The sequence below is a fragment of the Crassostrea angulata genome, chromosome 10, assembly GCF_025612915.1.
Source record: "Crassostrea angulata isolate pt1a10 chromosome 10, ASM2561291v2, whole genome shotgun sequence".
Lineage (NCBI taxonomy): Eukaryota > Metazoa > Mollusca > Bivalvia > Ostreida > Ostreidae > Magallana > Magallana angulata.
The window spans coordinates 20,585,612-20,613,182 of NC_069120.1; the positions used below are offsets into that span (position 1 = coordinate 20,585,612).

General features: G+C 37.6%; 2 protein-coding genes across 2 annotated transcripts; both read left to right on the forward strand.

Annotated features, from left to right (window-relative positions):
- Positions 1-1,156: 1,156 nt before the first annotated feature.
- Positions 1,157-7,057, forward strand: LOC128166951 (acetylcholine receptor subunit alpha-like). The gene is made up of 4 exons (XM_052832427.1): positions 1,157-1,793; positions 2,072-2,815; positions 5,335-5,556; positions 5,742-7,057. Exons 1-4 carry the CDS (start codon positions 1,266-1,268, stop codon positions 6,444-6,446), a joined length of 2,199 nt encoding a protein of 732 aa, XP_052688387.1. The 5' UTR covers positions 1,157-1,265; the 3' UTR covers positions 6,447-7,057.
- Positions 7,058-12,384: 5,327 nt separating this feature from the next.
- LOC128165020 (complement C1q tumor necrosis factor-related protein 4-like) lies at positions 12,385-27,566 on the forward strand. The gene is made up of 4 exons (XM_052829202.1): positions 12,385-12,743; positions 22,979-23,425; positions 24,085-24,252; positions 27,142-27,566. The coding sequence occupies exons 1-4, from the start codon at positions 12,638-12,640 to the stop codon at positions 27,564-27,566; spliced, it is 1,146 nt and encodes a 381-aa protein (XP_052685162.1). The 5' UTR covers positions 12,385-12,637.
- Positions 27,567-27,571: the final 5 nt, after the last annotated feature.

Sequence of the window (27,571 nt, forward strand, 5' to 3'; positions counted from 1 at the left end):
CAAACTGAACCCCTGTTAAAACAAGAAGAGCTCTGTACAAGGAAATAATACGATAGCAATGTTTAAACTAATTACAATATTCTAAATTTAATATGATATATATTACTAAAATGTGAGGTAAATATTATGGTTACTGTTAATTCCTTATATTACGCGATCCCGCTGTTATGAATGAAATCGCGAGATTATAAAATCGCCAACGCGGAACATTTATCCAAATTTCCTTTAGTTAAGAACTCTCAGAAAATAATTGCGAGGTTTTAAAATATGCGAGGGATGCTTCTCGCGATTTTACGCGGATTTAAATTCCTCGCGTTTAATTAGGAATTTACAATAATTAGTTGAGCATCCATTATCCTCTATTTGTCAAGTGTGTTTTATTCTATTATATAAATCTAAGTGTAAATATGAAAAATTCTGGTCAATTTAGATAAGCTGCGTGATTCGTACACTTTAGAGTGGAGAGAGTAGGCCTTCAAAAATCATATCCCCGATCGTTTATTGTTGTTAAACAAACAAAACCTACATAAAAAAAATCAATATAAAAACCACAAACGGTATACATGTATGATACTTCAATGCAAATTCATTCTTTTGAAGATATTAGAGAATAATAACCAATTTATGATAATTATCTTTCTTCGTCTTAGAAAATTGATTGATGAATTTTTGCTTTACAGAGTACATATGTATTGTGGGGTTGAATCTTACATGTTTAAAATTCACGCAAGTATATATGAAAAGCTAAAATATTGCATGTAGGTTTAAAGATTACAACATGTATCAATTTTGACGGTCTACCTATCATAAACATGATAATCTCGTGAAGTATGTTAAATTATGTTTAATCTGGGACAAGGAAGACTTCAAATAATCTTTTTTTAAGAAGTAGAAGTCAAAACTATTACGGAAATAGGTAGAATCAACAGATAATTCACTATATACAACATCTACTGATATATTTCGTCTTTCGCAACTCGGGGAGATTTTAAAAGAAGCATGTATATTTTTAATCATTTAACTTACTAGCTAATTAATTATTGGGGTCTTCGATATCTCATTGTTCCTTACACAATGCCCATCGCATGACCAAAGAGGTTTAAAAATCTCAAACCTATCTGGTTGAATCTGAACGCCTTTATATCAAGATGAACACTTGATTAAATGACAGACTAAAGAGCTCATTTGCCAAAACGTTGAGCCACTGGTCGTTCGTAAGCAAATCCTTAATTATGCCGACATCTTGAACACAAGTGTATTACAGCATGGCGGACAAATGGCTTTCTGTCCTAATTGCCGTGAGTTTTCTTTGCTTTGTTTCCGCCAACACCCCGGAGAAATTCAGAACGTGGCTACAAGCCGAACCTTTCAAGTCCTATAATAGACGTATTTTCCCTCGACTTATTCAGACTGAAAATGTTACAGTCACCATCAAGTATTATCTCATCGCCATTACGGGCTTTGACGAGATTTCCGGACAGATGGATACAGTGGGTTATATGAAGGTTAACTGGAATACCGAGCTCTTGACGTGGAATTCTACCGACATCCCTGTCATCACTTTGCCGCAGGACAATTTCTGGCTTCCATCTTTGGTAGTTGCCAACTCCGTGACCTCACTTTTTGAGGTTGGTCATCCTAGTTACCCGGTGCGAATTGAGAACAATGGAGACTGTGAGTGGACAGTAGGAATTGTGGCAAAGACGGCGTGTGCTGTAGATGTTTCGTACTATCCCTTTGACATACAAACCTGTAAAGTCACCCTGAATCCATGGGGATTCACTGATAACCAGGTAATATGTCATTATACTGTAAATCTAGAAATTTCTGTGCAATAATAACTTTTGAGATATACCCAAGAAGTATATTTACATGTAATAATTCTACTAGATTACATAGATGCATTTAAATCAGTTGTTACATGTAGCTTTATAGGAATTGCATCCTTTCATCTTTCTTATCTTAACAGTAGTTTGTATATGTTTGTATGGAACATTTGAGAGTGGTAATACTTGTAAACGAACGACTAAAACTAAGACATTCTTCCCTTATTTGGTTATTATTGTTTTAGATTTACCTGACGTCTAATCAAGATTCAATCGACCTGACGCATTACATGGAGAACGTCCAATGGGAACTTTCCAATTCTACAATCGAAACAAAATCCGTCAGCAGTACGTCTTTCTTACATTTTACAATCGTTATGAAGAGGCGGCCTGGCTACTTTGTTATCAATATCGTAATCCCTATTCTAATTCTCGGGCTTCTCAACGGCATGGTTTTTATATTGCCTGTGGACTCCGGGGAAAGGGTCGGGTTCGCGATTACAGCTTTCCTTACTTTTGCCGTGTTTCTGACTATGGTGTCTGCGAACTTACCGCGGGCTGCCGAGCCCATGTCCCTCCTGTGCTACTTTCTGACGCTGATGTTGGTTTTGAGTGCCCTGTCCTGTGTTATTACGATCATGACGCTCAGAGTTTATCACCAAGACGAGGACACAGTTGTCCCGAGGTGGCTCAGACACGTGGTTTCTTTCCTGAATTTTGAAAAGTTCAAGAAGTGGTGTTGCTCCTCTAAAAAGAGTAAAAACTCGGTCGGTGCCGACGACGACTCCGATGATGACGATTTTGACGAAAACGCACTTCCGGTCAAGAAGGGTTTTGATGACAATAAGTCGGAGACATCTTCTGAGGAAACGAAAGAAGAAGAGGACGACACACTTCATATTACGTGGCGGAAAGTTGGGAAGACGCTAGACATGTTCTTTTTCGGGCTGTTCGTTCTCGGTACCTGTGTTATTGCTGCATTCTTCTTGGTACCGCTTGCGACGGAAACATCGAATTAACTTTATAATTTGATAATTTTTAACTTTCTACAGACGCCACATTTTTTGGTTATTTTTAATGAATGTTAAATGTTCAATAAAATTATGAACCCGGCTTCTTTCCATTCAATTTTGAAGGGATCTGTAATGACACAGCTTGCATTCAAATCATTTTCATAAACAAATCTCCGAAAATTGTGAATACACATGCATATGAAATTAATTCAGATAAGAAATAATTACACACACCAACACACCATATACACTTAAAGTACATTCGCCATTAACACTTACTTTTATAAGCTGTTGTTGCTATTAAACTTGCCCATCATACAGAATGGCAATGAAGATTGATTAATTACCTTGATAAATACATTCGTTTTTATCTTCGATATAATATAAAAATAATTTGATATAAATATGATCTACAAAAAACTAATTAATCAAAAATGTGAACCGTATTAAAATAATAATGGTTATAAAAGTTGGCTTTATTTTACAGCCAAAAAAAAAAGGCTTTGGGAAAATATTAAGCACAGTCAAATTTCCACGCTATGTTTTTCTAAATTCAATTGCCATAAACTTAGCCGAAATAACTTTGAATAAGTCATGTGTAACTATTACAGGTGTCTGGCGTTAAAAAAATATATAAATATCTTTTAATCGTGTTATAAAAAGAAACATTTTCTTGTCGGATGTCTGTGGTTACAATATAAAGTTTTAAAATGTACATGTATATACCATTGAAGGAGTCAACAACACCCAAGTTCCAAAAGAACAAAACTATTTCCCAAGGCGAAGCCGAGAGAAATAGGCTTGCTCTTTGGGCACTGGAATCTTGCTGACCCCCTCGATGGTATAATCTAACTGTTAAAAATTACTACCGAATGAAGCGATACAAAAATAAATTACAAAAAAAAAAAAAAAGTTCAAATAATATTATTTTCGTTCTTCATGTACCAAACAAATTAAAACCAAATACGTGTAAACCAAATCTCACTGTATTGTGACGTAGCCAATTTATATTATACGATAATAGATGAATTTGTACAGTTAATTAAAAAAGACTTCAATAAATATTCATGATTTTATTCGGAATATTTCGAAACTTTTCCTTATACCAGTATCAAAAGAAATTGTTAAGTGTTCCGAATACCGCGGCCGGTACATTACACAAAAATCGAACTGGTGGACACCCATTACTTAGAGTCTGTAGTACACCAGTGTTGAGTACATTATATCTAATACTTTATCAGAATACCACGGGGCTTCGCACTGGAGACCGGAGAGGGGAATGTAGATTTCATATTTTAAAAAATGAACCTAGACATTTCAATTTTGACTTTATACATGTATACTTTATACATGTATATGTTTTTAATGTTTTGAATGGAACAGAAACGCATAAGTTAACGTTACATCAAATCTTGAAATACCGAAGGGCTTCGAATTCATTATAGGTTTGACCACGCTCCGACCGAAATGGTATTCAAAGAATGATTCCTTATTACTTATATTTATAAAAATTTTAAATATCGGTACACTGACTGTTTATGTGATTTCTAGTTCTTTTAATATTGCAAACCCCGCTTGTGCTCCAATGATACGCCATTTGAATTTATTGGACTGTAAATACAAAATCGATTCGTACTGCTATCACATACAAAGACACTAAAAAATGTAAATATTAGTTTCAGAGAAATCAGTTTCAAATGTGCTAGTAATTGGGTCATCAGTAAGGACTCCTCATACAATTGAAAATGGTTTCAAAAGCAACCCAATCAACATTTTCTTTCAAGTTTTAAAAATTTAAACATTCTCATTTTTTAGATATATATTAACTAAACAACGCAGAGGATTGTATGTTATGATTTAATTTGGAATTCTAATCTTATATCAAATATCTAACTTAATTCTATATTATCTAAAAAAAAAATTATGTTTAAACGTTTTGTGAAAAGAAGATATTCTACGTCAGACAAACTGAAGTTTTTTTCATGTTCATTGGGCATAAATAGAGGACATTTAATTTATTTGAGATTGTCCCGATTGTTCTTTGGTCTCTGGTCTCTGGGTTCATTATCTAATTAAAACGTTTAAATTGCGCATGTGCAAATAGAACCATAATCCCGGGCGTCGTTTGAATAAAGAAGAAAAGCATTAAAGGAAAACAGTGAAGCAAGATGCTGGGGTTAGTGTTTGCAGGAACCGTAATCAGCATCTTTTGCCTGTTGCCTGCTGTGAACGGCCAAACTAATCCAGGTCCTTCTGATTTCAAAACTTGGCTGGGACAGGCCCCGTATAGTACGTACAACAAGAAAGTTTTCCCTCGCACCAACCAGAATGACAACATCACAGTGGAGTTATCTTTTTTCCTCATCGCCATTACGGACTTCAATGAAGTGGCGGGAGAAATCGAGATGGTGGCGTATTTGACAGCAAAGTGGGAAAACGAACTTTTGAGGTGGACACTCACCGAGAGTAATATGTTGAGGATGCTTCTCCCTCAGGACCAGTTGTGGAAGCCCACCATTGTCCTCTCCAACTCAGTGGAATCTCTCAAGGAGCTCGGAGACAAGAGTTACCGGATCCGTATAGATAACGACGGCAACCACGAGTGGCAGGTGGGAATTGTATCAAAGACAGCGTGTTCCATTGACATTACCTACTACCCCTTTGACAAACAGTCCTGTAATATAACTTTCAATCCGTGGGGCTATACCATAGACCAGGTTTGTGCTTTATCTCTTTCCTTGTTTTTTATATGCTAGATAAATCAAACAAGTAAAATTGCGCCGTATAACGAACACAAACCAATTTGATAGTGGCGTGCCGTTTATAGCAGTTTTTCGTTTATATGTATATAATAATAATATAATAATTGCATTAAGGATGTTTTTTTTGGGGTTCAATATAGATCGATTTCATCACCCCCGACATGTCTGTAGACTTGACTCACTATCAAGAAAACGTGGAGTGGACCATTGGCAGCACATTGGTTGCTAAAGAAGTGAAAGACAACTCTGTCTATATCAACTTTGTTCTGAACCTGGAGAGGAAACCCGGTTACTTTATAGTCAACATGATCATCCCTATCCTTATCCTCAGTCTCCTGAATGGGCTGGTGTTTCTGCTGCCAGCAGACTCGGGTGAACGCGTCGGATACGCCATAACGGCCTTTCTGACGTTTGCTGTCTTCCTTTCAATGGTCGCTGATAACCTTCCGAAAGCGTCCGAGCCCATGTCCATGCTCTGTTACTTCCTGACCCTGATGTTGTGTCTGAGCGCTGTGTCCACCATTGTGACCATCTTTGTTCTCCGAGTTCATCACCAGCACGAGGAGTCAGAAGTCCCGAAATACCTGCGCCACATCATTGCATTCATCAAATGTGATAAATGCAAAAAGTTGTGCTGTCCCGAAGACACTCTTAAAGAGATAAATCCTGATGATGAAGAGGAGGAAGATGATGACGATGACGAACTTAAGAACCGGGATGATACCCTATACATTACGTGGAAAGTGGCTGCTAGGGTTCTGGACTACTTCTTCTTTCTCTTTTTTCTAGGGTCAACATCGGCTATCACTTTCTTTTTCCTCATTCCACTTGCGCTGGCTGCATGAGAGAGAGAGAGAGAGAGAGAGAGAGAGAGAGAGAGAGAGAGAGAGAGAAAGAGAGAGAGAATGTTTCATTGTGTACGACGTGATTTCAATATGTATTTTTCCGTGATTTTTAAGTATATTTTCACAAATTCGTATTTTTTAAAATAGTGCTTGCTGGTTATTCTAAAATATTCCAGTTAACATTACTATTGTTATTACTGAGCGTCAAGAATTTTTTTGGAACATATTTTTCATAGATGATTTAGTTACATTTGTCTTAACGATTATGATATCACGAGTGACAAGCCAGCTGAAACCAATTGTGTTTCAAATTACTAATAAATTGGCGCAACCACGTTGCATGCATTGTTTTAATTAAGCCGTCGTTTAAAAAAATGTTATGAAAAACTATTGACCCAGTTTAACCGTAATAATATTGTATATCTAATCGCCAAAACAAACGCATTGTTTTGGAAATCCTGATAACGAAACTCACCTACCGGAAAATGGTGTATCACGTACTTGGCAGGATATCGCCGGCTAATGACCCGATGATTGCGTTTAAGATAACATCAAACTGTCGTATTGTTTTACGCTAGGTCAGAAGAATAAATTGATATGTATATCCTTTATCCTAAACTTGGCAGTGCACTCTGATGTTATTTCGAATTAATTTGACATTTCGTCTATAGATGCTGATCTTGCCATGCAGGGTCTGTTTTATGTACAATAGAGCTATAAATCGTCCTTGTGTATGTAATGGCGTTATATAAATGTACGTTGTTGAACAGTATTTTGGTGCATTTTTCTATACGTTGCTAGTTGCAAGGATCGGTATTAAAAAATAATGCTAATTGCCTAGTAGTAGGCAAGATATTATACACATATATTTAATTCTTCAGAATTCGGTATATGATTGAAGTCTATACAGAAGAAACTCAATTTAAAAACAAAATAAAAGAAAGAAAAAGACGCACCAATGTTCCTTCCTCCGGGTTAAAAAGAGGAAATTTAATTTGACCTTTCTGTACTTAAGATGTCATCATCCTAATGACATTTCTCCCAAGTATATTTATAAACAAATGACTGTATCAATTAAATATTCTACATTTAAGTTAAACCAATTATCATATTGATTATAAAATTGGAAAAATTCTTGTGCAGCTCTACAAATGTTTCAGTCACCCAATTCTTTAATAATAACGGTTTGGTTTCAAGTGAAAGCTTTTTGAATAAAATGTTTTAAATTTTCAAAACACTTGTAAGGTTTTACACTGAAAGTACATGTGTATCAAACTCTCTTATTCTGGTTTCTTCATGTTAAACAGAACCGACAGAACTGGTTTTTAACACGTCACTGTGAAAAGTTTCCAATGTTATTTTCTTACTAACCTCCTCGGAAAAGTTACATAAGCTTTTCCTTTCTTAAAAAATGTCAAAATTTTCATAAATTACCCTATATATATTTAGAAGATGATGTTTTTATTTTTTTATGAAGGACAGACAACTCTCTAAAAATTTAGTGCAAAAGTTCATTTGATTGACTACATACAGCTTATATCAGCCTCATAATAATTTTGAAAGACATATTCGATGAAGTTATTTATATCAATCAAAATTGTTTTATTCGCTTCAGTTATACACAGAATTTCATAATTCCAGCGATATTTAAAAAGTAGAGATATGATATATGTACAGTTCGAAATCAATAAAACTCGAACGGACATTATTTTTCTAGATTTCATGGTAGCCTTTACCGACGAATTAACATCTCAATCGAATCATGAAATACTGTCTTTATTTATTTCCATTAGAACATATTCATGAAAGTTCACCCAAAGAAACCCTTTAAAAATTGACAATGCACAAAAAATGTCCCCTTCCCTCGAATTTAGATAAATCAACAGTACTCATCATCTGTGGATCTAGAGTACCCCCTTCCCTCGGAAAATTTGAATTTTAAAATTTATATGATAATATTACCAAAAATAAGCTTTGGAACCCCCCCCCCCCCCCCCCCCTCCTTAAAAACAAAATTATCTCTTCGAACTTCCCCTGGATGTAATTTCTAGACCCACGCATGCTCATTAAGTGATGCTCAAATGCATACCAGGTAAACATAAACTTTATCTTTGCAAGTACATGTACTAAGCGGGACAACTCTAGCATTTATTTTTTATTCCTTTAGTAGAAAGTTTTTTAACAAATTTTCAATTTTTAATGAGATTGTAACTTAATATAAGTCTTAAACACTTTCGTAATGGAAACTTCATTATGACAAATACACTATACACAACTATTAGAATGGCGGTGCACTTTTGAAGTGAATTTTGATAACTCTCCTTGGTTATTACCTACTTTAAACAGTGAAATGTTCGCACCCGTTTTATTTTTGCCCCTTTCGACCTCGTTGTCAGCAGGCGATTTAAAACCTGTGTGAATTTCAAAGTTCAAAGTTATCTCTTTAGTACACAAGCGTATCTAAGACGGGGCAAAAACGTTTGTAAGTGAAAAAGGGCGAAATTAACTCGGGGCGAAAATAACCCTGTATACAGTATCCATTCACACACTTATGAGCTATCATCCTTTGGTTCACGATTGATATTGCAAAACGCAAATCGAATTGCTGATAAAGCATTTTGTTGTAAAATGTGAATTATCGACGCTTTTTCTTCTCCTTTCCAGGTTGGTTTTTCGTATTTACGGGCACGGTTGCTGGCGTCTTTTGCAGCCACTCGGGAGGCGTCCGGAGCGAAGAACGCCGCCGTTCTAAGTACTTTTTGTCTTGAGTTTCCATCGTAATGGACTTTCTTCGTCCGCCCCCGTTGCCATTTAATGGCGATGGCATGGTAAGCGATCCTCTTCTCTGGAGAATTTTGGCCATGTCCGTCGCGTCTTGCTGTAGTGACCCTCGCCGTCCGCCGACACGAAGCGGTTTTTCATCTTTGAGGTCCGGTAGGACCTTCGATTCTTTGTTTTTCGCGTCTTTTCTATTTGCTACAGATTTAGTTTTCTTAGGTTTGGCGAGTAAGTTCAATTTTGCAAGTTCCTCTGTGACACTAGACACAAACTTTTCACTCTCGATAGTTTCCGCGGTTTTTACATTCTTTGATTTGCCCACATTTTCCTCTGTTGCATTCTGAGGCCATTCATTAACCTCTGTTTGTGAAGGACTCTCATTATTTTGTGGAGTTTGTATTTCACGAATTTGTCGTTCGTAAACTTTTCGACTCCGTTTACTGTCGATTTCCTTTTGCTTTTGGACCAAGATGGACGCTTCTGCTTTTACTTTTTCCAAAGATATTATGATTCCCTCCTTTTCCAATCGTTCCACTTGTTTTTCCTCTAGATTATCAATTCTTTCCACGCACTTTTCGAATCGTATCCGAAAATTATCCTGCCGAATTTGTCGTTTAATTTCCGACTTTTGAATAGCCTCCTTAATTTTCGCAATTCTTTCATCGATGTCATCGGTTGGAGGAAGATCCGAAATATCAGAGGAAAATGAAATTTTTCTCACGTGTGATTGAATAACTTCTGCCATGATAAATTCACCTGTTTAATGCTTCCAACATTTCCATTGTGACAGGCCATGCACATAACAAAGTTACTCGGGAATTATGCATGCACCGGATTACTTAATTGAAAATGAAATGTAAAAACTATAATCCATTTACTTATCGCAGTCTGATGAATAAGCGATCATTTGGGTATTACCCTGAGTATCTTAACTGGTATTAGTATTACCAATTTAGGGATTGTTAACAATGCGCATTCATAATCCCCCAGATCGTTAAAATGACACTAAGTATCAACTACGTTCGCTTTATTTTCAAATTGGTGTTGATAAATTTCTATTAATTGCACTCTTTTTATACATAGGCAGGAATGTTGTGTCATGGGAAATTATAAAACAATCTGGACAACGGCATACACGTCTACTATGCCGGATAATGGAAAACTAAACATGAAATGGATGAGCAGTATGGAGCAGCATGCGGCCAATAGTTTGATATCGCAGGAAAGTAAAACCATGCTGGGGGTTCAGAGGTGCATGATGACATGCACTGGACCGCCCCTCTGTCTTACCCCCCCCCCCCCCACCTCTTTGCGATATTTAACCCCGGATTCTTTTATACCGGTACATTTTTTTTCTCATTGATCATCCCTTTATGACTATCCTTTATGATTAATATCTGACGTAATACTAGAGCTATCACGCTTAAAATACCTTCAATAACAATAAAAATCCGCTGGATGGACAATAAAAGATTTTTATGCATTAAGGTTGACCAATGGTATAGGCCTAACACGAGTTGGCTTGCTTGTTAGTCCCCTACCGGTTTTCACCGGAGGGGACTATAGCTTTCCTCTGTCCGTCTGTCCGTCCGTCCGTACGTCTGTCCCACTTCAGTTTTCCAAACTGTTTTTCTTTATGCGTTTGAGGAATAATATGAAATTTGCTGAACAGCTTCAAAATGTGAAACTACAGATCAAGTTTACACTTTTGTAGCGTCCGGTTGACATATTTTCGAGAACATTAATTTTTTATATTCCAATTTTTTAATGTTCGGGTTCGGTATTCTGTATAAAAGTGCATTTTTTTCACAATTTCCACAAACCGGTAGGGGACGTGTATTGCTTATGCAATACTCTCAGAATGCTTGTTATCAGAAGGATCCGCTGGACACCGTACAAAGCTTAATGTAAGGGGACGGTGCATCTTGGTTGTCAAACATGTATGCACATGTAAAATGATATAAAGATAATAGTATATAGATAAAACAATATACCGTACACTAGATCTAAGGATAAATAGAAGATTTGGACAGATTTATATCTTAAACGTAAACCAATATCCACACTTTTTATTATTAATATGAGTTTGCAAAATTAATATCTTCTCGTGTGCTGATCATTATAAATCTTAATCAAATTAAACGCCTTTGTCATTGAATTCAATTTTCTTTAGAAAAGACTCATCCTGCTAGATTTCTAGTCGATGTACGTGCACGAGTAGAGAAGACGAAATGTATATATTTACTGCATACATGTATATCATTGTAATCAGAGAATTACAGAAGAAGCAAATTAAAGCTATGAAAATTACACAATCCTGCTAATCAGCTATCATTGGTTTGCCTGTTACATCTTAAGTACCAAAGAGTAGAGTAATCTATAGGATAGTATCACAAACTTCAAGAAGATAATCTAGAAATGTTCAAATGCATGACAAGTGATCGCAGTATTTAAGTTCACCAAATCCCCCAACTCCCGAAAAAAAGTAATTTTATGAGTAACTGTTGTTTTACCGAGTTTTATATCTTTGTTGTTGTGAATAGTCAATAAAAATATCAAAATATTTCCTAATGGCATAATCTACAAATTCTGATCACAGGATAAATTTAAATTAACACTGTTATTTATTTTCTCCATAAGGTTACGGTGTTTATAGGCCAATCTCAAATACTATGGCCACTAGCACATTCTTAACGGCCTAATAACGGTGGCATATATATATGGAATGACTCTGCATAATTTCCACACAAGGCTTACGATAAACCATCTGCAATCGGACTAACATCGGGTTTCATCAAATAATAGAGCTTCATAGATACAACTATCTAAATCCCAAATGGTCTGTGTGCGTAGCCTACGGGATTGTAAAGCAGAGTTAATTTGAAATAAAATACATTACGCGTAAAAATCACAAATAAACAATTTCATTCGGCCATTTTTATAATGGAAAAAGGGGATAGAAATTTTAAATACCCTTGATATTTCCTAGACGTTATCTATTAAGCAAATCACTATACTTTGACATTACAAGGTCGTTTTGATGTAAATATTATCCTAACCTGTTAAGTGTTTATTATAACTGTTATAATACCTAGGGTAGGTACATACATGTACATACATGTACTGATTCATCAGAGGCCAGACCATGCCACTTTCTGCTGTAGGTGCTGACCACCTCGCAGCTACATGTACAAACGTAGGGGTAAAGCATCACCATGTGACCTTTCATGACGTTAGCTCCGCCCATAATTTGTTTTCATTTTCCTATTTTCGATTTAGTAAAGCAATTTACCAACTGAAAGCTGTTTTTCGGTGAAAAATGTAGGGAAGGTCGATTATATCAATGATGTATCAACGATGTTTAAGGAAATACATGGACGCCCTGCGCTGTGACGGACTACTGCTGAATTGAGATGGCGGAATCCTCCAGGACAACCAGTCTGGAGCATCAGATGAATAGCATGATGGCCGAAATCGTCAAACTGCAGAGAGACGTAGTCGATTTAAATAAAGAAATCGGTAAGACATCTATCAACGGCAGTCAGCTGTTATCTAAATCCCGGAAAGAAATGATATAGAAGTTTGTAGACATCACTGTATATTTACATTTCCCTATCTTTGTTTGAAATAAAATACTGCATAGGCGTCGGAAGCAAATTGAAAGTGGGGGGGGGGGGCTAGACTAATCCTCAGAAATATTAAGAAAAAAGTAATTCCCAAAATCATGGAAATCCTTATCCGTGGGGGGGGGGGGGGGGGGGGGGGTATACCTATGCTTCCAAAAAAAAAAAATTACTTACCCAATTTTTTCCCCCAAAATCATGAAATTACTAATCCGTGGTGGGGGGGGGGGCTAGTATGCTTCTGAATCTAACTTCTCTCTGAATATAACTTCTCAATCTTTCAAAGTAAATTTAGGAACAATTATCTTTCCTGCGCGAAAAAGTGGGGGGGGGGGGGGGGGGCTGAACCCTCTATCATGCTATGTTTCTAATGGCTAGGTATAGCTTTGCAAAAAAAGTGGGGGGGGGGGGGGGCTAAGCCCCCCCCCTAGCCCCCCCCCCCCCCGGTTCCGACGCCTATGTACTGCACACATGTAACTATGTTAGAACAAGTGTTCATGGATACATTGACCCTTTTGTGTAGCCCTTTGGGCTTCACAGGATTTGATCACGTGACCAAACAATTTTCATATCCAAGTCACGGATCTTTATGCACAGCTATCTTTTTTATTTTTAAAGAGTTTATACCAGTCGTCTTTGATATTACGTCATACATGTAGCATTAGTTCATCAATATATTCATATATTTATATTCATATTCATATTCTTTATTAACCAATTAAGGGCCCTCAAGGGGCAACATGAAGACTGTTGACATACAACATCCAATGAACATAAAACATTCAATAAACATATACAAGAGGGAAAGAGCTGGATGATTTAAAGAACTATGACAGACATGAACAATTAAATAGTATATATGTATATATATATATATATATATATATATATATATATATATATATATATATATATATATATATATATATATATATATATATATATATGTATAATTATGTATGTTTCCATACATTCACTATAGTGTCTTCTATATATTTATGTTAAACACCATACATAAATATGTCAAGATACAAATGCACATACAAATTTGAAATAGTTTATCATATGATTGAAAAATAAAAAAAAAAAAAAACCAATATTTGAATAGGAAATACAAATTAAGGCAATGCCTTTTGTAAAAATTTACCAACAGAGTTTAATATATCTAATTCTTCACAGTTTAGAATCCAAAATAATTTTTGTTTATCTTCTAAACTAGTAAAATGTTTTGCTTTAGATGAAATTAAATCAAATAGTTCCTCTCTTTCTTTTGTAAATTTGTTGCATTGGATAAGAAAATGTTCTTCATCTTCAATTTTATTAAGTGTACAATTTTTGCATATTCTTTCTGTTCTAGGTGTGTTATTATATCTGCCCGATTCAATAAAAAGTCTATGCGCTGATATCCGCAGTCTACAGATTGGCTTTCTGTATTCAGGTCTTAATATAGTTAAATACTTTTCCAGTCTGAAGTTAGTTTTCAAAAATAAATAAGTAACAAGTTTGCCATCTTTAAGTGTTTCATTTGAGTACTGCCAATCCATCAAATATTTTTTAGTCTGAGATTGTTTTAAAGAAGTAACAAAGTCTTTTTTAGAATATGTCATAATGAATGTTTAGTAGCTTTTCAATAGAGGAATACCAAGTTGTATTTTGGGCGAAATGAAGTTCTTTACTACATACAAATGCATCTTTTAATAGAGGAAACTGTTGTTTTCTAATTTTCTAATCTGTAGCAGTATTTTAGTAATCTATTGACAATATCATAATGTAGAGGAAATCTTCCTAGTTCAGAAAGTGAAGCATGGTTCATACTTTTCTTATTCAACCCCAATATGGTTTTACAAAATTTTAGATGTAAAGTTTCAGCTATTAAGTTGTTATAACATTGTTGTATCAGTATATCATTAGACTGTTTTATTTTTATGTTATTGACGTTAAAGATAAGATTTTCATCTATTGCACATCTTCCTTGTTATCGGACTTGCAATGTCTTCGGACTAATGAACCTTCTACAATGTACTACTATAGTTTGCATGCGCGGATCCAGAAAATTTTTCCAGGGGGGGTCCGAAGGATAATTGTGTTTGCCAGGGGGGGTCCGAGGCATATTTTCGCGATAATTTTACTATGTAAATTTAATAAATTTTCATTTTCCAGGGGGGGGTCGGGACCCCCCCCCCCCCGACCCCCCCCCTCTAGATCCGCGCATGGTCTGTCCCAAGATATTTTTGCCGCATATTTCCTGAAATTATTCGGTATTTATAAATACCCCTTGGTTCAGACAATGTTCATTTAATAGTATGAAAAAATCCCAAGATTTCCCCCTTTGAAACGCCCCCTCTAACTGCAATAATGTAGCCCTCTCCGATTTTTCATCTCTGATGTTTACTGGAGAGGGCTACAATTCCACAGGATCTCCGTAATGGTGCAAAATTAGTTTTTTAATGCGGCTGACTTCGGTCTGAAAAGATCGATTTTATATTTGACTTCCTTTTGATAAATGATTTTTTAATTCAGGTTAAACAAATTAACCGTATATAAATCAAAACCAGATAAAACACATCAGCATGTTTACCAGTCGTCTTTTTCAGCAGCCATGACAGTTCTCGCGTGATTTTATGGGATGAACGCTTGGAGTTTTGATGGACTTGATAACGTGTATGTCAGTGTAAATAATCGATCTTACCTCGTTATATCACTAATACATCATTTAAGGAAATGGTATTTAATGGAAAATTCATATTTACCGCGTTAATTATGTTTAAAATAGGGGAATTCCTATATTCAAGATCCGTTCCTGAATTCTCATTGGCTGTCCCAAAATAAAAGCGGTCAAGGTCAGTAAACATGGCGGACAAATTCAACTTTCGTTGTTGACATACACGAAAAATAACCGATATATGGACTATACTTGATATTTTTGGATTAATTTATGCCATAGACATCTACAACGTTTGAGTTCAGGTAAAAATGCAAATGTTATTGTCATTTATAAACGATTTGAGACGAAATCGTTGCGGGAGTGAATCACTCCCGCACTTGCACCATTACGGAGATCCTATCGAGTTGTAGCCCTCTCCCCCCCCCCCCCCCCCGAAAAAAAATCCGGAGAGGGCTACATTATTGCAGCTACGCCCCCTCTAGCTTGTCGGGTATCAATACTGTTCTGGTACACTTTTGTTAGAAATGTGTCTCCATACTTTTTGTGAGTTACTCCCCTTAGTTTGATTTTGCTGCGCACGTGACGCGCTTGGTTCTCGTCGATCTGTCGATTATGTTGTGATTTTGCGTCCACCACACTTTTTTACCTTGACATCCAATAAAATCTATGTGTTTGCAATACGTGGTTTTGATTGGACATGGTTGAAGCTATCTGAATGACAGAATAGTAAAAAAGTGTGACGACCGATGTTCATGATGTCAGATGCTGATAAAGAAAAACGTCTCCGGACTCATACAGAAAAGGGAGCAGAAATGTACGAGGTGATGAGAGATAAATACTTAACCACTCTAGATGAACTATGGAAGCGTGTGGACAATGGCATTAAGACTGCCTTAAATATAAAAGAACAGCGTGATATTCCAAACATAAGAAATGAAATTTCAAGGCACTTCGATGGATTTTGCACAGTCGTTGAAGAAATCAAAGATTTCTACATAAGAACGAACACTGAAAAAACCAAGAAAGACTTGGATGAACTGGAAGCAACTCTCCCGGAATATTACAAAGCAGTGAAGGACGCCTACATACAGATCGAGTCCATTGAACAGAAACTTGCAGCATCCACATCCCATGAGGTAAAGCAAAGAGTTAAGTTGGAAACATTATCTGCCAAAAAATCTCATGCTGGTTTCAGTTCAGTGATCTCAATATCCTCCGAGATTTTGAAATTAAAGGCAAAAGCAGCAGCAGCGAGAGTGAACATAGAGTTCGCTGAAAAAGAAGCAGCTTTACGAAAACAGAATGCCCTTTTAAGGAGCAACAAAAACAAACAACAGCTTCACTGGAGAGAAAACGGGTGGAAATGGAAGAAGAGGTGAAGCTGCTTTCCCTGCGAAAGACTGTGGCAGCGACAGAAGCTGAGTATCAAGTCTTGGAGAGCGAAGCAGATGCTGAGTCCGTTCATTCTACAGAAAGACTGAGACTTGATGGAGCTATGGATCCTGTCAGGGACACAGCAAGATTTGTCAGTCAACAACCAGAGGTCATAACAAGTGCTCAGTTACCGCAGCACAGTGTTAGGCCTCAAGCCGAAGCTAATTTTCCAGTGACCAATCCACCACCCATAACATTTCCTAGTAGTCATCCACCTAGACACAAACCTGAACCACCACAGACCACTGGTTCAGACTTAACTCGTTTTTTGTTAAAGAAAGACTTGCTCCTTTCTAGACTCACTTCATTTAATGATAAAGCAGAGTGTTTTCGTAGTTGGAAAGCCAGTTTTAGGAGTGTCATGTCAGAACTGGAAGTCAGCCCATCAGAGGAACTCGACCTCTTAGTGAAATTCCTAGGTCCGGAATCATCATGCTATGCCTACAGCATCAGATCCACAAACACTCATGATCCTGCGAAGGGACTCTCCAGACTTTGGGAAAGACTTTTTGAGAGATTTGGCTGCCCAGAAATGATAGACGCAGCTCTCCGTCAGAAGATAGAGAATTTCCCTAAATTAAGTGCCAAAGACAATACAAAACTTTATGAGTTGTGTGACATTCTTTGTGAGATTGAGGCAGCAAAAGAAGATGAACAATTCAAACAAATGTTATCATTCTATGATTCATCTGCTGGAATCCTACCCATTGTGAGGAAATTACCTTATGGAATACAAGAAAAATGGACAACTCATGCTGTCAAGTACAAGAAACAACATGAGGTTGCATTTCCTCCATTCAAATGTTTCGTAGAATTTATCCGTGAAACCAGTCGTGTCAAGAACGACCCAAGTTTCTCATATGACACCTCATGTAACACATCATCGAGGACAGTGTCAAAAAACTTTGTCAAAGGTCACGAAAATTGGAATCGACCTGGGATCGCTACAAAGAAAACGCTTTTCAAATCTAAGGAGGATTGCAAGGCCTCAAAACAAAACATTTGTCCTCTCCACAAGACATTTCACAGTTTAAACGAATGCAGAGCCTTTAGAGTGAAACCAATGGATGAACGCAAAAAATTCATCAGAGACAATGCCCTATGTTTTCGCTGTTGTGGTTCAACTGAACACAAGATGAGAGATTGTAAAGAGGAAGTAGTGTGTGGAGAGTGTGGAGGTAATTCTCATCCAACTGCCTTACATCTCACAAAACAAATAAAGTCCTCAAATTACGGTGAGGAGACCCCTGAAGTGTGGAACAAATGTACGAAAGTATGTGGAGGTAACTTCAGTGGAAAGTCCTGTTCAAAAACAGTCCTCGCGAGAGTGTACAAACAAGAGCGCCCTGATAAGGCAATTAAAGCGTATGTCATTCTAGATGACCAGAGCAATAGGTCATTGGCTGGATCTGAACTATTCTCATTACTACACTTGAATGGAAGTCCTTTGGAATACCATCTTACATCCTGCGCAGGAACAGTAAACACATATGGTAGACGGGCTAGTGGTGTAGTTGTGGAATCATTGAATGGTAGTACAATTCTTCAACTGCCAACTTTGATTGAATGTGACTTACCGAATATCAGGGAAGAGATCCCATCCCCGGCCGCTGCACGCCATCACCCGCACCTTCGGAAAATTGCGGATTACCTACCTGAAATTGATGACTCTGCTCCAATTGTACTCTTGATTGGTCGTGACTTACCCGAAGCGCACCATGTTCTCGAACAACTCACAGGTCCTCGTCACTCTCCGTATGCCCAGAGATTGCGCTTAGGTTGGGTGGTTGTAGGAGAAACATGTCTCAGCCAGTTTCATCGACCAGATACAGTAACTGTAAATAAGACCTACCTGTTACGTAATGGCAGATCATCAATATGCAAGCCATGTCCTAACAACTTTGAGATTAAGGAAGAGTTCACAACAGACTCATTTGACACAGATTCTAATACACCCAAGTGTGATTCAGACATTTTTGCTAGAAGAAATGATGATGACACTGTCGGACTGTCCGTCGAAGATGAAGAGTTTCTTTGTATTATGGATCAGACGGTTTCTAAAAATGCTGAAGGGTTTTGGGAAGCCCCTCTACCTTTCCGTTCTCCAAGAAGAAGACTTCCGGATAATCGAACCCAAGCCCTTCAGAGAGCTAAATCCCTGGATTTCTCCCTTCGAAAAGATGATGCGAAGAAAAATCATTTCCTGGAGTTCATGCGAAAAATCTTTGAGAACCACCATGCTGAGATTGCCCCTCCTTTGACAGATGGTGAGGAGGCCTGGTACTTACCCATTTTTGGGGTATACCACCCAAAGAAGCCAACACAAATTAGAGTAGTCTTCGATTCATCGGCCAAATATGACAATGTTTCATTGAACGATGTTCTCATGACTGGACCTGATTTGATCAATAGCCTTCTTGGCGTGTTATTGCGTTTCCGTAAAGACCTTGTTGCTATCACTGCTGATATCCAACAGATGTTTTATTGCTTTGTGGTCAGTGAAAAACACAGAAACTTTTTGCGCTTTTTTTGGTACGAAAATAATGACCCAGAAAAGGAATTAGTGGAGTATCGCATGCGAGTGCACGTTTTCGGAAACAGTCCGTCTCCAGCAGTAGCTACGTATGGCTTAAGGAAAGCTGCACAATCTGGTGAAGAAGTCTATGGATCTGATGTTGTGAATTTCGTGATAAGAAACTTTTACGTTGACGACGGACTGGTGTCTCTACCGACCGCATCTGATGCTATCGACCTCATGAAAAGGACACAGGAAGCACTGATGGAAGAAGGAAACTTGCGACTGCATAAGATAGCATCCAACAGCCAAGATGTTATGAATGCTTTCTCCGAGGACGACAAAGCAAGCCATTTGAAGGACATTGATCTTGGTGTTTCTGAGGCCCCAATGCAGCGCAGTCTAGGCTTGTACTGGAACTTGCAGAGTGACTCGTTCACCTACCGTACATCTTTAGGAGAGAAACCATTCAGCAAGCGGGGAATCTTATCCGTTGTTAATAGCCTCTATGACCCCTTAGGGTTCATCGCTCCAGTGGTAATTTTAGGCAAATTGCTTCTGCGGGACCTAATGGCCATTACGAAAAGCTGGGACGAGCCACTTCCAGAACATATGCGAGACAAATGGGAACGTTGGAAGAATTCTCTGCTAGAACTGGATCAGCTATCGGTTCCACGTACTTACGCTACCATCTCGTGGAAAGACATGATCCGCAAGGAGGTACATATATATTGCGATGCTTCAGAGAAAGCGATAGCAGCTGTCGCTTTTCTGAAAATGACTGATACCAAAGGTGGTGTTCATGTGGGATATATCATGGGCAAGGCAAAGGTTGCACCCTTGCACGGACACAGCATTCCAAGATTGGAACTCTGTGCGGCCGTATTAGCCGTCCAGATATCCGAAACCATCTCCAATGAGCTTGACCTTGAAAGAAATTCATTTCATTTCTTCAGTGATAGCCAAGTAGTGCTAGGGTATATTCACAACTCTACAAGGAGGTTCTACATGTATGTGACAAATCGTGTGGCCAAAATAAGGAAGCTTTCTCAACCACACCAGTGGTCGTATGTCCACACCGAGTCTAATCCTGCAGATGCAGCGACCAGATCCATTCCTCCTGATAAGCTTCAAAACAGTCTGTGGTTGCAAGGACCACCTAGCCTGTACGAGCCAACGGAAGAGTCAAATGATACCAAATTTCCGTTAGTAAACGTAGATCAAGACAAAGAAATTAGACCACAAGTGCAAGTTCTCAAAACAGAACTTCATGAGAACACATTTGCTCTCACCCATCGCATTGAAAGGTTTTCTGTGTGGAGAAATCTAGTCAACACATTCAAACGCTTGAAAATTTTTGCAAGAACTTTACACAAAGATGGTACTAAAGATGAACTTAGTGACATATCTTACAGCGCAACTGTGAACTTTATCATTAGACAGATACAGAGTGAAGTTTTTTCAACGGAAATCAGCTGCATAAAGCACAGATCATCATTACCAAAAACGAATTCGAAACCTGAATCCATTCCTTGATGATGATGGACTGCTGCGCGTTGGCGGTAGAATCCATAGGGCAAGTATTGAGTACAAAGAGAAACATCCTATCATCATTCCAGGAAACAACCACATTGCAGTTCTGTTGATCCGCCATTATCACTGTGAAGTAAAGCACCAAGGCCGCCACTTTACAGCAGGGGCATTAAGAGATGCTGGTTTCTGGATAGTTGGCGAAAGGAGATTGATCTCGTCATTGCTATACAAGTGCGTCATCTGTCGTAAGTTAAGAGGAAAACAAGAACAACAACTTATGTCAGACTTACCTGAGGATAGAGTATCCCCCAACCCTCCTTTCTCATCAGTGGGAATAGACACATTCGGGCCATGGTCAGTCGTGACACGCAAGACGAGAGGCGGCCAAGCCAACAGCAAACGTTGGGCTCTGTTATTCACATGTCTTTCTACAAGGGCCATACACATTGAAGTTATAGAGGAACTCAGTTCATCATCATTCATTAATGCCCTTCGTAGATTCATTGCTTTAAGAGGCAGTGTGAAAGAAATTCGTTCAGACCGAGGAACAAATTTCGTGGGTTCTGTAGATCATCTAGACATGAACTCCATTAACGTAGAAGAGGGGCCAGTCCATAACTTCTTAGAAGAGAAACAGACTGTGTGGATTTTTAATCCCCCACATTCTTCACACATGGGCGGTGTATGGGAAAGGATGATCGGTATAACAAGAAGAATCCTCAACTCTATGATCCTGGAGGTTCAATCGAAAGACCTTACTCATGAAGTGCTAACCACGTTTTTAGCAGAGGTTTGTGCCATAGTCAATGGTAGACCCATCGTTCCGGTGTCGTCGGACCCAGAATCTCCCTTGATATTAAGTCCTGCGATGATACTTACCCAGAAATCTGGTTGTTATCCTGCACCCATTGGAACGTTCGATATGAAAGACATGTATAAAGCCCAATGGCGTAGGGTGCAGTACCTAGCTGATACATTCTGGCAACGTTGGAACAAAGAATATCTTCACACTCTGCAAACACGTCGGAAATGGAAAGACTCTGTTCCCAATTTGAAACACGGAGATATTGTGCTACTTAGAGACAAAACCGTATCGAGGAACGAATGGCCAACTGGAACCATAGTGAATCCCTTGCCAAGTCAGGATGGACGAGTCAGAAAGGCGGAGGTTCGTGTCGCCAAAAACGGTTCCACTTCTATCTACACCAGACCAATCTCAGAAATGGTGCTGCTACTTAGTGTGTAAACTTTGATGTGATTGTGACTCAGTTTGCAAGATATGCTTAAGGTTCTCTTCGTTTATCGTGTATTATGTTATAGTGACATTTTCTTTAATGTCAGGTGAGGAGTGTTCTGGTACACTTTTGTTAGAAATGTGTCTCCATACTTTTTGTGAGTTACTCCCCTTAGTTTGATTTTGCTGCGCACGTGACGCGCTTGGTTCTCGTCGATCTGTCGATTATGTTGTGATTTTGCGTCCACCACACTTTTTTACCTTGACATCCAATAAAATCTATGTGTTTGCAATACGTGGTTTTGATTGGACATGGTTGAAGCTATCTGAATGACAGAATAAATACACGGCTAAAAATAGAAAGTCTACGGGGTTTTTCCATTGCTAAGGAGATGAAGACGCCCGGATGATAACGTTGAAAAATTGCGCGTGGTGTCCCTAGTATTTCCGAATGGAGAATAGATGTCAACATTCCCCCATTATAAATCTCCGTAGGAAATCTGTTTTCATTCCTGTGAATTTTTACGAGGGAAAAAGATAATGTGTGAATGAAGTTATCTTAGAAAATTTCCCTTTCATCGATTTCAATTGCACTTCTGTCACAGGTATACTTGACTTTGTGTATTTTTTTTAAAATCGTTCAAATATGCAGCATAAATATTTTGGGTCAGACTTAAGTTTAAAAGACTCCATACTTCTGTCACAATGAATAGCCATTTGGTTAAATTAAACACATAAATCTTCTTTTAGCTTCAATGAAATCCAAAGATCAGAGTGTTGCTTTCTTCTCCTACCTGACTAACAATATCGTCGACCCCCCAGCCGGGACCCGTGTGACGTTCAGAGGTGTGGACGTCAATACAGGCAGTGCATACGATGCTACAACCGGGGTATTTACCGCGCCTGTTCCTGGCGTATACAGCTTCGCCTTTACTGCGTCAGTACCACCCGGGACGTCTGATCATGATATACATTTTGTGTTGAAGAAAAATGGTAGACAGGAAATGTATGTATTTTTGGATGGACATACACAGTTCTGGCTGCAACGTAGTTCTAACACAGTCGTACACTTGAACAAAGGCGACACCGTGTGGATGGAAATTCAGTGGGTCAAGGGTTCGAACACCGTAGCTGGCCACGGGAACTTTGATGGGGGAGACCAGTACCACACCCATTTCTCGGGTTTCCTTATACATGGTGATTAGAATGGCCGTCTGGCATATGTGACAAAAATCGGGACTGCAGCTGTTATCAGTTAAAGTGTACTAAATAAATGCATATTCCACCGAAACATATTACGTGTTGAATTTTCTGTCTCCATTACAAAAGGTTGTTATATTTCTCCTTTGTTTGCGATACACATCTAAATTAGAAGAAAAAGCTCTCGCAGTGAAAACGAGCGATTAAAGACTTCTAATGTAATGGTTGACTTCTCGCTTTATTTAAACGTATCATTTACCAAAGGATAGATTTTAAAAACCAAAAAACAAAAACAAACCGATTCAATAAACCCTTAGATTTTATTTGGTCAATCAAGGGCTCCATCCGATTATTTTTCAGACCGGTACCTCCAAACCTGCAGCTATAAAGTATTACTTTTATATGGTATAATCTGTAAATTCTGATTACAGGATAGATCCAAATTACCGTTGTTACTTATTTTCTCAATATTAAAATCTAATTTTAAAAATCCGTGATGTTTCACAGACCTAATCTATAAAAGATCAATGTACTTTGACACTGCAAGGTCTTTTTGATGTAAAGATTATCTTAACCTGTTGATAATTCATATAAATTAGTGTATATGTTATATATTAGGGCGGTAAGTCTACATAAGTTAAACTGATACATCATAGACCGGACCATGCTAGTTTTGCTGCTGTTGCTGACCGCCTGTGACGGACTGTTGTTGAATGGAGATGGAGGGGTACACTCGGACACCAGTGTCGAGCATCAAATAAACAGCATGATGGCCGAAATCGTCCAACTGCAGAGAGACGTGGTCGATTTAAATGAGGAAATCGGTAAGAAATCTATCATTCAAACCCCGAAAAGAACTGTGATACTGATGTTTCCAGGCATCACTGTATTAGTTTTCCCTGTCTTATGTTCGACATGGAGCACAATACACATGTAACTACTCAGTAGGTTTGATCAAGTGTGCATATGAATAAATTGACTATTACATACTGCCCTTCTGGATTCACAGGATTTGATCACGTGACCAACCAATTACAAGTTTATTTCCCAATGAACTTGATGAATTGCTATCTTTATTTACAAGAGGTCCATGGGCCACATCGCTTAACTGAGCAACAATACCCACTGTGAATTCAATCAATCTTTACGGATCGAGTCATATACAATCATACAAAATACCTGGACGATGTAGTACAATATACCCTGTATATAATATAGATATTCAATTTTTCCCCAGATATTTCGTAACAGGGTGATTTTATAGTCGTGTCACATATTGAGCATTGCAGTTCTCAAGAAGGTCTTAAATAATTGGTTATATATACAGGTATATAATAAAATTTCATCAAAATTTGAACTCCTTGTGGATCAAGGAATTGTCCAGGGGCCACAGTCTAAAGAACTGAGAATCAACATCGTCTCAAGATGCTTGTATATTCATTTAAGTTAACCATATTATACCGCTACAATTTTTCAGAATAATTTAAGATGGCTGAATGGTCGTGGTCTTTGTAGGCTTAATCAACCTCCTTTAGACGAAGAGCAAGGTTAAAATATATGGATTATTTCTTTACTAGTTTAGAGTTTAGTTATATATTGCCTTATATATTTAAGATTTTGAGGCATATCTGATGACCACTTAGCCTCCTTTTAAAAACCTTTTCCTTTCTAAAATTGGACCAACTAATGTGCCCACACCCTACCCACGAAGATCATGATTTGAACAAACTTGAATCTACACTATCTAAGGATGTTTCCACACAATTTACAGCTTTTCTAGGCGAAGGACTTTTAAGAAAATGATTTTAAAAAACAGAAGATTTTTTTAAAATTCCTGTGTAAAAAATTGAACCTTCCTCCATTGTGACCCTACCCTACCCAAAAAGGATCATAATTTAAACAGATCATGATTAAACACTATGTAAAACGTACTTCAACACAATGCAAAGTTCAGTTTTTCTGGCCAAATGATTTTCCCAACATTTTAAAAGATTTTTCTCTTACTTTGTAAAATATTGACCCCAACCGGTATTGTGACTCAGCCGTACCCCCCCCCCCCCCTCCTCAAGGATCGCATATGCTTTATTCTACATTACCTGCGGATGCTTACTTGATTCTACACAACCTGAAGATGTTTACACATAATTTACAACTTTTCTGGCAGAATAGCTTCTGAGAAAAGGGTTTCTAAAGATTTTCCCTTATTATTACTATGTTCTTGGCTAGCGAAGATGCGTTTTCCCGAGGATCACAGTTTGAACAAACATGAATCTACACTACCTGAGGATGCTTCAACACAAACAAAAGATCCTCTTGGCAATCGGTTTTTGAGAAGATTTTTAAAAAGAGGCCCAGGGGCCATATTGACCGCCTGTATAGAATTGGAATAAAGCTTTTTGATATTTTTATTTGCTATACCAGTCAATAAAGCAGTAGGTTTTGTCAGCAAAAGCCGCGAAATCCTGTAAAGAAACTATTACAAAACCCTCAATACTTTTTCTGAGTGCTGGAAATTGGCCAATGAATTTTGATTGTTTCAAAAAAAGATCTATCTGTAACCTCTAATTACAGACCAGTTTCACTGCTGAATTGTTCTAGTAAAATATTTTAGCGAATTATGTTCAAACATTTTTGCAATTTTTTATTCCAACAATTTGTTTAATAAATAGGAGGCTGTTTTAAAAAAAATGTTTTGCCGGTACACTACTGTTTACCAATTGCAACTTTTAGAAACTGATCATTTTATTGTGAATAGTATTGATAATGGTAATTACTGTTGTATGGTTTTTTGAGATCTTTCAAAAGCTTGAATGGTTTATTACCTATTAACATTTAAGCAACAGAACACAAACGGTTAATATGATAAAAACAGCATTCCTTGACTTAAAGACACGATTTTGGGCTCAGAAAATTCTAATTAAATTTTTCGAATTTCCATATCTATACCGGTTAATATGGGCATTTTCATTGCTCAAAATTTGAACGTGAAATATCAAAAAGTTAAAAGCAAGATACACTTTGAAAACCTTTTGTTTTGTATTCAAACTCGAGTCTTGTTATTGTTTCAAATTATACTGTATATTTGTTGTAATAGTTAAAGTTTCCATTAAATGTTACTTTATTTGTTCATAATATCATTTAGAAACAAATTAAATCAGTTTTTATTGTTTGCCACAAGTCATTTTGTAAAAATGGTACATGAACATTACAAATTAAATCAGTTTTTATTGTTTGCCACAAGTCATTTTGTAAAAATGGTACATGGACATTACTTTCCTTTACATTATTTGTACAGAAATACAAGACTATAGCTTATTACAATGAATCTTATCTCCCCTGGGTTCTTTATTCAAAGAAACTTGAATTCTCCTTACCTAAGAATGCTTTGTGCCAACTTTGGCTTTAACGGCCAAGTTGTTCTGGGGAGAAGTCGAAAAGGAAAAGAAATATACAGACATACGGACGTAGTACGAAAAGTGATTAGAATAGTTTAATTGAGCTTTTAGCTCAGGTAAGCTAAAAAAAAAAAGAAAAAAAAAGACGGACAGCCGGAGCTGATTGCGTCAAACGACACTAGTTCATCAATAACATTTTCATGTAATGCACATTTTTTTTCTGGATTTATTGCAATCAGACTTCTTGTTAGACCCCATACTTCTGACAAATAAATAGCCATTTTGGTTTGTAATTTAATTGCATTAATCTTCTTTCAGCTTCCATGAAATCCAAGGATCCGAATGTTGCTTTCTTTTCCTATCTAACTGACAATATCGTTAATCCCTCCGCCGGAACCCGAATGACCTTCAGAGGTGTGGACGTCAATACAGGCAGTGCATACGATGCTACAACCGGGGTATTTACCGCGCCTGTCCCCGGCGTATACAGCTTCGCCTTTACTGCGTCAGTACCATTCGAGACGTCTGATCATGGAATACATTTTGTGTTGATGAAAAATGGAATGCATGAAATGTATGTATTTTTGGATGGACATACACAGTTCTGGCTGCAACGTAGTTCCAACACAGTCGTACACTTGAACAAAGGCGACACCGTGTGGATGGAAATTCCCTGGGCCAAGGGTTCAAACACCGTAGCTGGCCACACCCATTTCTCGGGTTTCCTTATACATTCGGATTAGAATAC

Coding starts and splice junctions, on each gene's coding strand:
- LOC128166951 (XM_052832427.1), top strand. CDS start 1,266: ATGGCGGACAAATGGCTTTCTGTCCTAATTGCCGTGAGTTTTCTTTGC. Junction 1,794..2,071: donor GGGGATTCACTGATAACCAG/GTAATATGTCAT, acceptor TTATTGTTTTAG/ATTTACCTGACGTCTAATCA. Junction 2,816..5,334: donor TTATTGCTGCATTCTTCTTG/GTACCGCTTGCG, acceptor CTTCTCCCTCAG/GACCAGTTGTGGAAGCCCAC.
- LOC128165020 (XM_052829202.1), top strand. CDS start 12,638: ATGGCGGAATCCTCCAGGACAACCAGTCTGGAGCATCAGATGAATAGC. Junction 23,426..24,084: donor CTCGGGTTTCCTTATACATG/GTGATTAGAATG, acceptor GATACATCATAG/ACCGGACCATGCTAGTTTTG. Junction 24,253..27,141: donor CGATTTAAATGAGGAAATCG/GTAAGAAATCTA, acceptor ATCTTCTTTCAG/CTTCCATGAAATCCAAGGAT.